This window comes from Gobio gobio (assembly GCF_949357685.1).
Source record: "Gobio gobio genome assembly, chromosome: 19".
Lineage (NCBI taxonomy): Eukaryota > Metazoa > Chordata > Actinopteri > Cypriniformes > Gobionidae > Gobio > Gobio gobio.
This window is the reverse complement of record NC_137112.1, coordinates 35,011,508-35,026,908: the sequence shown is the minus strand read 5'-3', so window position 1 is coordinate 35,026,908 and position 15,401 is coordinate 35,011,508. Positions and strand designations below refer to the sequence as shown.

Below are 15,401 nucleotides of genomic sequence, written 5' to 3'. Positions count from 1 at the left end.
GCACCATAGTAGACTCGTGTCGTCATCAACGTGAGACGAAAATGGGTGAAAGGTGTTTCAGCCAGTCGTAGGGTGAAAGGGGTGAGTATCTACTTTGAAGATGAGTCTCAACAAACTTACTCGTTTGACAAATACGGTCAAGCTTGGGAGAAATTTGTTCGGTGCACGAGTCGCGCAAACAGGAGATTGCCTGCATTACCTTCAGTCGCGGCGCTCCGTTAGATCTAGTGCGAGGAGTTTGGCATATGCTAAAGATCTGTTCCTGGGCAAAGTAAACAAGGTAATGTAAACAAAATGCAGAATAATTTGTTTTTACATAACTGACATACCTATTTAAATGTGACACCGTATATTATTATCGTCAGTATTATAAATTATTACAGTGAATAGTTTTCCATCTTGGATTTTTATTTTTATTTTTTAATCTGGAAAATACTGTAATTTTACGTTTAAAAAATGATGCATGCATCTTTCAGGCTGAAGTCTTTCCCTACCCAGAAATTAGCAATGAAGAATTAGAGGAGATCAACCAACTTGTTCAGCCTGTGGAGAAGTTTTTCAGTGAAGATGGTGTGTACAAAGCTAGCATGTATTATTGTATTTTGTCTATTTATTGTGAGCTGTATTATATTATAATAACGTACTTTAACATCTCAAAAAATCAGTGGAGTCCACTTGTGAAAATTACTTAAGGCACAATGTGAAGATTTTTGGATTAAAATAGCCAAAAACCATTATAACAATGTTATATATTGTGTTGACTTGCGTACTTACATCATCCCAACAGAGAAATAAGCAATTTTATCAAGGACACAAACCGTGTCAGTGTGTCGCCTATCAATGACATCATACACGCGTTACGTTACCCTCGATTTCCGGTTTTGTTTTGTTGAAACCACGGCAACACCAAAAATACGCTTTTAATATGTTTAGTGTTTTATTAGACAGGCTAGCAACTGTTTGGATACATTCATCGACAGAATACAAACCATTGTTATATAGCTCAACACAGTTAGTCTTGTTATAGTCTTAAGTCTCGTTTTCAGGGTTTACCGCGAGTACCATGTTTTACCATGCCTAATATCGATCTAGCTTACTGCAGTGTGCAAAAAATGTCTCATAGTAGCCACAGGGCGAACGCATAACATAACATACCTTTCAGGGCTCGACATTAACATAGGCCGGTTCACGTGCTTGTCCTTCAAACAAGTAAATCTGGCACTTGTCCGAATAAAAAAAAAAATGCTTTGTGTTGTAAATATTATTTATTCTGAAGCAATATTCTCTCCAGTGTTCAATCATCTTTGCCATATTTAAATCTGTATATTTGTGACATTATATGAAGGCCCTTTTTTCCATAATCTCATTAAATTTAGGCTATGCTTCAGCTTTCTTTTTTTTTTTAAATTGATCTATAAATTACATTAGAATAAGACACTATAGGGCTGCTGCTACCAATCAAATTAAATAATTAAATTTACACACAAAAAATACAACTGCATTAAATAATGTTATGAGGTTGTTTTAAATATGTTTGAAAATACAAATAAGAAATGTTGGAAAGATGAAACTAAACCACCAGTAGGTGGCAGCAGGTGAACGTCTTAATGAGTGAGTCATTGAGTCATTCATTCAAGAATGAGGCAGGCCCTGTCCCAAGTGGCACACTTCATGTGCACTTTCGGTCTTGTGGACGCTACGCTGCGTGCACGTGTCCGTTAAGTTCATGAGACCGCAGGGTGTCCCATTTGTCATTTTAGGTCTCAGAAGGGTGCTCGCGAGCGGCCCCTTTGACCCTGTCCCAAATGGCACCCTAAACCCTCACGGCCTTCCTCTGAGTCCGCACATTCACGACGTAATGCCGCTTTGACTGCCGGGAAGAAGTCCGCTGCGTAACCCGCACGAGTGCGGGCTCGGCAGAAGTGAGCATTGAGGGCGCATATCGACCTCAAAGGGGGCGCTCGTGATTGTAAGTCCACAAGGCCGAAAGTCCACATGAAGTGTGCCATTTGGGACTGGGCCTTAGAGGTCGATATGCGCCCTCTCTCCCTCGATGCGTACTTCTGCCGAGCCCACACTGGTGCGGGCTACGCAGCGGACTTCTTCCTGGCATTACGTTGTGAAAGTGCGGAGGAAGACCGTGAGGGTTTAGGGTGCCATTTGGGACAGGTCCGCAGTCATTTCTGAACAGGTCATTGAATCTTTGATTTAACCATTTCATTCAAAACACTGAATCATTCAGTAACACACCGCTGCTGTGAGATGAATGGTTAGCGTTATGGTTCTGCTGTGATCTTTGTTTGGAACTATTTTTGCTGCTGAAATCGAACAAAAACAGTCCATATTGCATCTAAAATGTAAGTGACTTAATGTTAATTAATTGTTTATGGAACTGTCATATGAAATCAGTGTCATTTCCAGTCGTAATGGTATTCAGGAAAACAGCACTCTTGGTTCTGTGAGGTTTCTTAATTGTAGGCTATCATATGTTATAAATATAAAAACTCCACAATTTGTAATTTTAACCGTGTATGTTAACTGAGTTTCTTTGTATGAGCGGCGCTCATTTGTTGTGATTTCTCCTCGAGAGGCTGCGCGAGCGTCAACAGCGCAACCTTGTTACCGTCAGTTCATTATGCATTATTATCCACTATCGATTGCCAATTACACTAAATGAATATAGAATCATTGTTGCATTTTGGTGATTCCCTAGTTATTTTTGGACGTTTTAATCATGATACTTGTCCGGTCGGGCAAATAAAATTCTCTTTCACTTGTCCCTTCAAAAAATCCACTTGTCCCGGACAAGCGTTAATGTCGAGCCCTGCCTTTCAAGTAACACTCAAATGTATCTAATATGATAAAATAGCGCTGCGTTAACCCACATACTCACGGAAGAAGCGAAAGCTGTTGTGTGCGGCATAATAAAAGCTCCACTGCTCTCGAGCCGTGTGTCGTTTGTCTCATTAGCAATCGCTCCAGCGGCCAACAGCTCAGCCCAACCCTGCTTCATTCTACAGTAATATTAATACATATTTAATACATCAGCTCATACATGAATATGATTTCTGCCCAAGTCCTGTCGGATTCTTTTCCACCGGCTGTAGAGGTGAAGACAACAACTCCCACGATTCCACAAAATCAAGGCGTCATCAAGCTACGCCTTTGTTTTGAATAAGCGACTTCTAGCGGTGAAAATCTCATATTGTGCCTTTAGCAGAAATAGTTTTGTGCCTCAGTGGAAGCGAAGGAATCTTTAATTTGCACACAATTGTGATTTTTCTTTAAGATTTTCAGATTTAATATATAAAAGTGTTAATACCTGATCTCAGCTTTTGCATTTTCCTGGATTCATTCAAACGTCCTTTTTTCTGTACTTGTGCAAATATCACCTCTAGTTGATTCTACGAAGATCGACCGTGACGCCGTAATTCCTCCTGAGACTTTGAATGGACTGAAGGAACTGGGGCTGTTTGGCATCCAGATACCTGAAGAATATGGTGAGACTGACCTCTGACCTCATACGAGGGACTATTTGTAATATACCGTCAGAGAGTTTAATCTGCTTGTTTGCCTGTTTCCTCCAGGCGGTCTGGGCCTCTCAAACACCATGTATGCCAGGTTAGGAGAGATCACGTCTTTAGATGGAGCTATTGCGGTCACACTTGCAGCACATCAAGCCATTGGCCTGAAGGTGAGCAAATGGCTTTCGGCATTACATTGTGGGTCCTATAGTAACTACTATGTTGACTGATATTTTAAAGACAATTTACATAACAGCCCTTGCATTTCAGGGAATTTTGATTGCTGGAAATGATGATCAGAAAGCAAAATACCTACCCAAACTAGCAACAGGAGAACATATTGCAGCTTTCTGCCTCACTGAACCTGGAAGGTACTGTATTTAACCTAAGATTTAGAAACGATCAGATCTTTTTCAGATCTGCTATGATTTCTTATTTTAAATGAAATGTACTTTTGTGTGTTAGCGGCAGTGATGCTGCATCTATACAGACACGGGCCACGATGACAGAAGATGGGAAGCACTTCTTGCTCAATGGAACAAAGGTGACCACTCCAATTAGATCATTCTGTCTAGCTTGGTGAAATCTCTTCACGGGCTGTATTTCGATTAAATGTTAATTTTTGCTCTCAAGTTTTGGATTTCCAATGGCGGATGGGCAGACATCATGACCGTGTTTGCCAGAACAGAAGTTGTTGACAAAGATGGACAAAAGAAAGATAAGATCACCGCTTTCATTGTAGAGAGGGCATTCGGTGGCATCAGCAGTGGCAAACCTGAAGACAAACTGGGCATAAGAGGCTCAAACAGTGAGTTTGAACTTTCACCTACTTTTCTGTACTTGAAACTGATGTCGAAAGGCCTGAAAATAGGCTAACTTCCATCAACATACGTCACAACCTAATCTTCAGTGTATTCTGGATCAAATAGATATGTTTCAGGATCTGCACCAAAGTAAATATCTTCTGAATCGTCTCTCACAAATGTCTCCGTGATTATAAGGCACGCTCCCTGTGCAAGCAGCTTGTCACGTTGGTTATGTTGATGGAAGTTAGCCTATTTTCAGGCGCTGCGTAATATCATTGAGCCGGTGCACCTGCACCCATGGTACGGCAGCAAAGTTCCTTGATTATTACACAGGAATGAGAGTATAGTTCCTAGCCATATCGGCCTAGAAAATCACAACTTTTCATTTTCTGTCGGTCTTAGTACACAATGTAACTACAGAAGAGTACATTTTTAAATAGGAAAAATATTGAAAGTCTTTGGTCATTTTTGAGCTATGCTAAAAGTGCAGAGATCAGCTGAATTGATTTGAAAACGGTAAAACTCAACTGTTTAACTCTAGGGGAGTTGGAAAATGAGCCTATTTTCAAAAAACAGTGGAGTATGCCTTTAACTTGTTTGTGTGTGTCTATGTGGATGGATGTTATCTGTTAAACCCATATGAGATGTGTTGCTGTCAGTCTTGGCCAGGACGCTTGTAAAAGAGATTCTTAATCTCTATGTGCTTTTTTTCCTGGTAAAATAAAAGTTGTGTTACAAGCAGGAAAAATGGGCAAGCGTAAGGATTTGAGCTAGTTTGACAAGGGCCAAATTGTGATGGCTAGACGACTGGGTCGGAGCGTTTTCAAAACTGCAGCTCTTGTGGGGTGTTCCCGGTCTGCAGTGGTCAGTATCTATCAAAAGTGCTCCAAGGATGGAACAGTGGTGAACCGACAACAGGGTCATGGGTGGCCGAGGCTCATTGATAAACGTGGGGAGTGAAGGCTGGCCTGTGGGGTCAGATCAAACAGACAAGCTACTGTAGCTCAAATTGCTCATGAAGTTAAATCTGGTTCTGACAGAAAGGTGTCAGAATGCACAGTGCATTGGATTTTGTTGTGTATGAGGCTGCATAGCCACAGACCAGTCAGGGTGCCCATGCTGACCCCTGTCCACCGTGGAAAGCGGTAACAGTGGCCACGTGAGCATCAGAACTGGACCACAGAGCAATGGAAGAAGGTGGCCTGGTCTGATGAATCACGTTTTCTTTTACATCACGTGGATGGCCGGGTGCGTGTGCGTTGCTTACCTGGGGGACACATGGCACCAGGATGCACTATGAGAAGAAGGCAAGCCGGTGGAGGCAGTGTGATGCTTTGGGCAATGTTCTGCTGGGAAACTTTGGGTCATGCCACCCATGTGGATGTTACTTTGACACGTACCACCTAAGCACTGTTGCAGAGCATGTACACCCTTTCAACGAAAGCAAAAATGGTCCAGGAATGGTTTGAGAAACACAACAACGAGTGTGAGGTGTTGTCTTGGCCTCCAGATCTCAATCCAATCGAGCATCTGTGGGATGTGCTGAACAAACAAGCCCGATCCATGGAGGCCACACCTCGCAACTTACTGGACTTAAAGGATCTGCTGCTAATATCTTGGTGCCAAATACCACAGCACACCTTCAGGGGTGTAGTGGAGTCCATGCCTCAATGGCTCATGGCTGTTTTGGCAGCAAAAGGGGGACAAAATATTAGGTCATAAAAATATGCCTGATCAGTGTTTTATATATATATATATATATATTACAACAATATATTTATTGATCAAAATGAAGTTAATACACCCCTTTTTTGCATGCAAATGAATTGAAAATGTATACTTTCCACAGCTTGTGAGATCTCATTTGAAGACACCAAGGTGCCAATTGAGAATGTAATTGGTGAAGTCGGTGGTGGTTTTAAGGTGATCCAAACACAAAGCCAGCACATTTTATAACACTACAATAATGTGATGTTGCTTTGACACGTGACGTGTGCATTGTCTTTAGGTCGCAATGAACATCCTGAATAATGGGCGCTTCAGCATGGGCAGTGCAGGTGCAGGGGTGATCAAGAAGCTGATGGGTGAGAACATGATTCATTCAAATTCACAACACATCCTTTAAAATTTAAATCTCTATACATTCTTTTCATGCGGTGTTATTCCAGAGTTGGCATCCGAATATGCTGGCACAAGAAAACAATTCAACAGGAGCCTTTCTGAGTTTGGAATGATTCAGGTACATATTTAGTCATATTGAATTATTCTGTTGGTATTATTATTTGCTCACTTTATTAACATTCAGTATATGCTTTTTATTTTACTTGGACACAGGAAAAGTTTGCTACCATGGCCATAAATGCTTTTGTGATGGAGAGCATGGCTTACCTCACTGCTGGAATGATGGACCGACCTGGAGTCCCAGACTGTTCTCTGGAGGCCGCTATGGTCAAGGTAAAGTATCTTGAAATCATCATCACTTAAGATTATAAATGAAAAACAACACACTGGATCTGCTCCTGATATCATCAAATGAGCCTCAGCGGTGACTTTACAGGTCTTCAGCTCTGAGGGCAGCTGGATCTGTGTGAGTGAAGCCCTGCAGGTTTTAGGAGGCCTGGGCTTTACCAAGAACTACCCCTACGAGCGCTACCTCAGGGACTGCCGTATCCTCCAGATATTTGAGGTACAGAAGAACATGATTACAACTGTAATGTGTGTGTTATACTGACCTGAAAGGGAAGCACAGCTGTAGTTGTAAGCTCACTGCTTGAGAAAAAAAATAAGCTTAGACTTGTGAAGTACAGGGGTCCTGTGAAATCAAATTAGCAAAAATACTTTATGTACTTTTAATGTACATTACAGAAGTCTATTATGATCACCAAGACTGCATTTATTTGATCAAAAACAGTAAAAAATAAATAAAAAAGTAATATTGTGAAATATTATTGCAATTTAAAATAACTGTTTTCTTTTTTTAATGCATTTTAAAATGTAATTTATTCATGAGATGGTAAGGCTGAATTTTTAGCATCTTTACTCCAGTCTTTAGTATCAGAAATCATTCTAATATACTGATTTGCTGCTCTTGAAACATTTGTGTGGAATTTTTTTGTGGGATTTTGTGGGTTTTTCATTATTCTTTGAATAGAAAGGTCAAAAGAACAGCATTTATTTCAAATAAAACTCTTTTGTAACATTATAAATGTCTTTACTGTCACATTCATTTAACGCATCCTTGCTGAACTATTAATTTCTTGCTGACCCTTTCAATTAAAGTGTACAATTTATTTAACATGAACTAGTGGCCAAAAATAGACTAAACGCAATTTTGTTGTTTTACTTTTAATATTCAACCTTAATAGTAGGAATCAATTTAACTTGAGGCTGGTTTTTCTCATCAATTATTGTTTTATTTGATTATTTGCAATTTATAAGATTTAATTGGTGCATCATGTTATTAATTAGATTACTTTTTTTGAATGGCAGCTTTAATGTGTGGAATAATATAATAATAGTTCATAAAAATAGAAAAAAGGTTTATTTTTCTCAATTTTTGACCACCAGAGGGCATGGTGACAAACGTAAGGTTGCAGCATGAACGTGCAAAAACAATTAAATGAGAAATGCATTATATAATACAGTTTCTTTTCTTTTTTTTCCCCCTCCCTGTTTTTAGGGCACTAATGAGATTTTGAGGATGTACATCGCACTTACAGGAATGCAGTATGCCGGCAAAATACTAACAGGAAAGATAAAGTATGTCAGAAATATAATATACATTTATAAATGTCCTTCTTCTTGATTAATTCATATTCACATTCTTTAACATGTGTTATTGTCTTCTCACAGGGAGATGAAGAAGGGAAATGTGGGGGTGGTGTTTGAGATTCTGGGAAAGAAATTGAAGGGCTCTCTGGTGAAGACGGTGGACTTTGGACTGACCGGCAAAGATGGTGTTGTGCACCCCAGTCTGACGGTACAGAACCAATGCTGCGTGTGCTCTATATGACTGTAATCAGCAATAATATATAGTAAAATCATGACACCAGTGATCATAAAAATGAATGTACGGATTACGTCATGGTAATAATAACAGCAGCTTAGGGATGTCCAGTAAAAGTCCTGTCACCCTCACATCTGATCTCGTCTAGTTCTCCTGCCAGTGTCATTTCATCAGCAGAATCCTTCCTTCTGATCTCTCCTTTAAACCCGTGTGGTCGAGTAATTGAGCCCAGCTTGTTTTCAGCGAAGTAATGATGTCATCATTCTCCCACAGGAGAGCGCCAAAATGTTTGAGCAGAACGCTGAACTCTTCGGCTCTACTGTGGAAAGCTTACTGTACCGATATGGAAAGGTAAAGTTTTATTCATTTATTACATTATTTGATTTTATATCAATTAAGTTGTTATTATTTATTGTATAATTTTACAGAATTTTTACTTCAGTGTTTACCATTTTATGTTATATTTTTTAATTTGACCAGACTCTGGATGATGGATAATGTCATGCCAAAGCAAAACTCTTTCTTTCTGCATAAAAACGACGCTATATTTATTGTAAGCCAGGCCTCATAGTCACCATTCCCATCAATCTCCCATTTTCCCCACCATCAGTTTTTAATCTGACTTTGTCCACATTCCTCACATGCTGCCAGAAAGTGACAAATGACCAATCGCTTAACGTACAGACATGTTATTTCTCTCGGTTGCTATCGTAACGCACAAAGTCATTAGCGTGGGCCGTTAGCGCTGCTGGGACCTCGTCTCTGGTCCCTTCTTTCCTGTTGGGCTGAGGTAACGTTCATGTGTGACACAGCTGGCCTCACTCTCTCTTTTCTGAATGAATGTCTGTGTGGCCGTGCTATTGTAATCAGACTGGAAGTGCTTCAGATTTCCACGCACACACGTTTTTTTTCTGTTGGAGCGCACCACATTTCATCTTCATTCATTCTCATTTGCAGGAAGCGTTTAAAGGAATAAATCCCCCCGCCGCAGCGTTTTTGCCTACATGCTGTGTGAAATACGAACTGTAGAAAGGCAGGCACAAGATCTCCTCGTGTCTTTATGGGTATTACCGTAAAGACGGCCTTGATTATGTCCTACTTTAATGAACTAGATCAACTGAAACATCTTGAAATATGATATTCAGTGTTTCATTCTAGATACAGACAAATGTGTGCTTACATGTTTATCATTAACATTTCATATGACCACCAGTTACAGGTTGGATTTGTTTGGAATGCACTACTTATTTTTTACAATTTTATTACAATAGTAAAGTCATTAAAAAAGATAGAATCACTGCGCTCAAATGGTTTTTAGGTGCGTAGATCAGTGGAAATGGCAATACTTTCAAATAAAAAACAAAAGGTCCGCACTCGCTTGTGTCTCCTTAATGAATTACTAAACGCTACAAAGCATATCGATCAATCAAACATTTCGGCAATCAGCCTTCAGTGAATCACATCATGTATAATAGTAAAGTCATTGTAATCAAAGCAATGAATTAACACACATGAAAACAACTTTCTAATCATCAAAGAATCCTGAAAGAAATGTACACCACTGTTTTCAATTAATAATAATTAATGTCACTGAAGTAATGATGCTGAAAATGTAAAATCCTAGGAATAAATGGCATTTAAACGAAACCAAAAAAATTGAACTACATAAAACACACACACAAAGTATTTCATTCTTATAGAAAGACCTTTAACAAAACAAACCCTCTAATATCACAGATTAAAACAGTTGTAACTTGGTCTGTTTCAGACAATCGTCGAGGAGCAGCTTGTGCTGAAGAAAGTTGCAGATGTGTTAATTAACCTCTACGCCATGACAGCTGTCCTGTCCCGCACCAGTCGCTCCATCAGCATCGGCCTGCGCAATCATGACCATGAGGTAACCCACTCTTAAACCTTCCTCACTGAGGTCACAAGGTCAGCCAAAGGGAAAGGGAGAATGTAAACTGGACCTGAGACTTGACTAGAGACATCGACCTTTTTGTTCCGTGTTCAGTCTGAGCATTTAAATGAAGGATGCAGTGATGAACGAGTACAGATTAGGGCAGAAAAAAGAAATGGTTCATTAAGTGAAATGGAGGACTAAACTTGAAGGGAATATTTAATTTGTTTGTGGAAGCTGCAATGTGAAAAATAATGCGTTTCTTCTCAGAAGTCCCGGGAGGCATTTCAACATAAGCTGAATTTTAATTTATAGCAGCAGAGCGGTTTTGATTTTGCTTGAGAGAAACAATGGATGGAAACAATTTAATGACCTTTTTGATTTAATGCTGATTGCTTGCATTGGTCTTATCCAACTCATAAAAGTTATAGGATGTTATACATGCTTTTAAAAATACACTGCTGTTCAAAAGTTTGAGATCGGTAAGATTGTTTTAATGTTTAAAAAAAAAAAAGTCTTATGCTCAAAAAGGCTGCATTTATTTGATTTTTTTAAAAAAAGGAAAAACAATATTGTGAAATATTATTAAAATTCAAAATAGCTGTTGTCTATTTGAATATATTTTAAAATGTAATTTATTCCTGTGATGGCAAAGCTTAATTTTCAGCGTCATTACTCCAGTCTTCAGTGTCACATGATCCTTCAGAAATCATTGTAATATGATGATTTGCTACTCAAGAAACATGTATTATTACCTTAAAAATTCAGGGGTTTTCGATTAATAGAAAGTAAAAAAAAAACAAAAATACGATTTATTTGAAATAGAATATTTTGTAACATTATATCTTTACTGTCTCTTTTGATCAATGTAATGCATCCTTGCTGAATAAAAGTATTAATTTCTTTAAAGAAATTGTACTTACCCCAGACTTTTGAACGGTAGTGTATATTATACACTACCATTCAAAAGTCTTTTATTATAAAAAACAGACAAAGCTTTCTATTTCAGATGAATGTCTGTTTTTGTTAACTGTAAGAATCTTGAAAAAAATGAAATGTTTCTTGAGCAGCAAATCAGCATATTAAAATGATTTCTGAAGAATCATGTGACACTGAAGACTGGAGTAATGATGCTGAAAATACAGCTTTGCCATCACAGGAAGAAATTACATTTTATATGTTCATAAGAGAATTATTTAAAAAAAAGTCTAAAAAATCTTACTTTTGAGCAATCCCAAACTTTTGAACGGCAGTGGACGTTTGAGAATTCCATGTTGTTGTTTTCTGTCGATTCTCCTTTTGTTAAATTTATTCTAAGGTCACTGAGTTTTGCCAACAAAAACGTCGTTATCAAGGAAATTTGCTTGCACTTTAATTTTCAAATCGTTAATGTAAACGACCCTGTTAAATCTCTACTGGCTTTCAGGTGCTGCTCACCAACACTTTCTGCAAGGATGCTCATTTCAAGAACAACTTCTTGTTGACTCAGCTTCAAAAAAGTGAGTAAAACGCACAGCTATAATTGATACCAGCCCTCCTCGATTTACTGCATAGCAAGACAAAGCACTTGCACATGTTGTAGAATTTCCTCCACAACCTTACAAACCATAAGTCAGTCACTAACACTTGCATGCGCTATTCATGCTGTTCCAATTACCATCTGCCTAATAACTCCAGTCAATGCGATGCATTAGATCAGAGCGTTCAGATTTAGTGAATGATTGGGTTGAGTGTTCTCTCCAGATTCCCCGGAGAACAACGATGCCAACATAAAGAAGATCGCCCAGGAGGTCTTAGCCAAGAGGGCGTATGTCTGCTCTCATCCTCTGGACAGGACCTTCTGACATGGCTCTCGATGTCCGACAGGCTTCCCACAACCATGTGTCTCGGTTTAACCCAAAAGAACTGCTGTGATCATTAAATTAAATATACTTATTTCTCACAATATGCAGTAATGATTGAGCCTCACTTTAAAATGTTCTTTTTATATCAGTTTTCTTTGACATAGTGCCACCTAAGTGCTTCTTAATATCGGTTGAAGGACATGAAATCTGTCATTTTGAATTTGAAGCAATACCTTTAATGCACATGCAAGGTGATGTCTTTGTTGGTTCTCATCTCTGTAATGTTTCTGCTGTGTTTGAAGTGGGCACTTTTCATTGGCGTCTGTGGGCCTTCAGCAGGTTTCTGGAAGGAGTGTATGCTTTCGTCTTTATCCGCGAACGGTAAAGCACTTCGCTTGTGCAGGAATGAATGTGGCCTCCAGTATTCTCTGTTTAAAAATCCAAACATTTATGTCAGAGCAGTTTCGTTATGAAGGTTCAAAATTAGTTTTTTTTTTTTTTTCTTCTCATTTATGAGCTCCAGAAACACTTCCAAGAAGTGAGCGTTTATATCAGTAGTCTGAATGGTTCACGTTCCTTTTCAAGTTGTGGTATTTTAATTTAAACCAGTACAAATGAAAGCACAAGGATTATTTCTAACCGGAAGTGGAATTTGCTGTACTGGGACGAGTATCTTGGAATTGCGTTTTTGTCCCAGCTCAGGCTGCGGTTCTGAAAGAGTCCCGGAGCAAATGGAATATTGGCCTCCCTCTCTGCTGAGCCGGTCGTTTCAGAAGGCTGGACCACAGAAATAACGGGAATGGGCTGAGGGGAAAAAACAGGGATTAGATCTTGAATAATATGTATATTAACTTGCTTATCTAACAATAAAATTTGCATAATTTAAAAAATGATATTTGACTGTCATGCATATTTCTATTTTCTCCATTAATGTCAATTTGGGAAGTCTCAGTTTTTTGTTTTGTACTTTTAACCCTATTCCTGGTTTTTTTAGAGAATATTTCATGGGCTTGTCCTTCAGTATGTCTTGTAGCTTATCCAGGCCTGCTCTCTTCATGTGACATATGAACTCTGAAAGTCTTCCGCTTCCTGTTGAGCTCTCGCCAAGCAACGTCTTCCTCTGCCACCTGTTGTGCTGAGCATGTGCAGCCGGGAGCTGCTCCTCATGGAGAGCCTCTCCTATGTGAAATAGAAAGGAAAACAAGTCCCTTTATGATCAAATTATCTAGGATGCCATGTAATAAGTGTTTATTACATGGCTTTCTGGAATATTCAATTCTAATTGGTAAGTCAGTCTCTTTGAAACACTGCTTCATGACATTCATGGCTTCAAAACATTTTATGAATTTTTGTTTCGAATCAGTGGTTCCGAGTCACTTGATATCAGCAAACAAGGCTTTGTTATGCCTTGGTTTCTAGATCATAGAATTATTATTCTTTTTTTTTTGTTCAGATTATTTGGTTTTCCCATGAATGAGTGTCTAATGGTTTAACTGATGTTAGGTCAGTTTTATAATATAGGATAATTTTTTTAATTAATTTCAGGAATATTAATACTTATGTGTATAATATAAAAATGAGACTGTTATTTAAATGCTTCTAATTTTTCTAGTTTGCCAAGCCCTGCCTAATACACAAAACATAAAGATACTATACATGGACAATTATAAAAAAAATTAAAAATTGCAAGCAACGTTGAAAGGGCCCTCGAACCCGGGGTCACCGCCACCTGGTGACCTCAGGAAAACCGTGAACAATGGCCACTATTCGGGTAAATATAGCCTAGGTGAAAAATGGAAGTCATTTTGATGTGCCACACTTCCTGCTGCCAGCAGGTGGCGCTTTGAATATAATTGCTGTGTAGATGTATTCAGGACAGGAATATTATCAACCATGTGACGATTAGGGCAGATATGTCTGTTACAACAAACTTCCTGTATCGTGTTGATATTCGAATACATTAGCACTTAGCCAAGTGTTGCACGATTTAATGTTTAATAATTTAATGTTTCTAGCATGTTTGGTATCATGGCATATTTAAATGTGTTTCAGGGAGTGAACAGTGCAAAGCATGCCATTTCCTATTGCCAGCAGGTGGCGCTTTGACTGTAACTTAATATTGTCATGTAGATGTCTTCAGGCCAGGATTCTTATCAAACATTGGAAGTTTGGGGCAGATCGGACATTGTGTGGCCGAGTTCCAATAACTTCCTCTTTCACGGCGAAACATCGAACTTTGTCAGGCCGCCACAGACATGACCAAATATGATGTTGATCTGATAAAATCTCCAGGAGGAGTTTGTTAAAGTACAATGTCTGGAAATACGTTCATTTTGCCGAGAAATTTCTAAATATCTTACTTCCTGTTGGGTTTTCAGATTTTGCTCCCAGCGACTTTTTTGTAGGTTTTGGGCTGTTACATGTGTCTACCGAATTTCATACTTGTGCGTGAAACAGCGCGAACGGGGTTAAAATAAAATGTTGTCTTTACACCACTTCTGACGCGTGTGCAAAGTTTCATGAGTTTTAGGGCATGTTTAGACACTCAAATGCGATTCATTTTAGAGAAGAAGAATAATAGACCGAACAATTCCAATAGGGTCCTCACACCATTGGTGCTCGGGCCCTAAATATTTCCACTCAAATCAATAATACATGTGCATCTATTTATTGATTTGGTGAGAATAGCATGATTTGTTCATGTTAATAGAATGTTAAGATAAAGTTACCAGCCAAATGGATGCTCTGCGGGAGCTCTGGTCCAAACTGTATCGGGGGCTTGGAGTAAAGTTCAAAATCCTGATATCTGGAGATCCATGGAAGCCTGGATCTGGAAAGCGTTGGCTTCAGTTTATTCCCATGGAGAATGTTTTCTCTCCAAGACTGTAAACCAATAGGCATAGCAAATTAATGTTTTTTTTTTTGGGGGGGGGGACACAAACATAACACATTCAGTTGCTTAAATGGGAGAAACTGCTAATGATAACATCAATCTGTCATCTGTAAGGTTCACATTTTTGGGTGCTATGCTCATGTTCAGCAGGGAACAATAAGTTACAGACTCTGAAAGGTGGATAAATCAATTTCAGGCAAGCACATGCTTCTAGATAACGCATTGTGTCCCATGAGTCAATCAGCATTAGTCCTGTCACCCGACTTGCAACTAAATACTGTTTTAAGCTCTGGGGATCTGTAAAGAGGTGGGCAAGGTAGGTAAACATCAGTAAAACTCTATCTTCTTGCTTAAGCTCTTAGGAATGCCCATAAAGTTGACATTTGCACTGAGAAAGAAACATGACACAGATGGGGGTAACAGTGGTA

At 38.9% G+C, this 15,401-nt stretch overlaps 1 protein-coding gene across 1 annotated transcript; it reads left to right on the top strand.

Moving 5' to 3' along the window:
- Positions 1 to 5: 5 nt before the first annotated feature.
- On the top strand, positions 6 to 12,964 carry acad9 (acyl-CoA dehydrogenase family, member 9). The gene is made up of 18 exons (XM_079844506.1): positions 6 to 280; positions 477 to 570; positions 3,399 to 3,500; positions 3,588 to 3,694; positions 3,795 to 3,895; positions 3,990 to 4,068; positions 4,158 to 4,332; positions 6,180 to 6,253; positions 6,339 to 6,414; positions 6,499 to 6,569; positions 6,665 to 6,784; positions 6,888 to 7,016; positions 8,010 to 8,089; positions 8,183 to 8,309; positions 8,610 to 8,687; positions 10,105 to 10,233; positions 11,663 to 11,735; positions 11,980 to 12,964. Exons 1-18 carry the CDS (start codon positions 101 to 103, stop codon positions 12,078 to 12,080), a joined length of 1,896 nt encoding a protein of 631 aa, XP_079700632.1. The 5' UTR covers positions 6 to 100; the 3' UTR covers positions 12,081 to 12,964.
- The last annotated feature ends 2,437 nt before the right edge of the window (positions 12,965 to 15,401 follow it).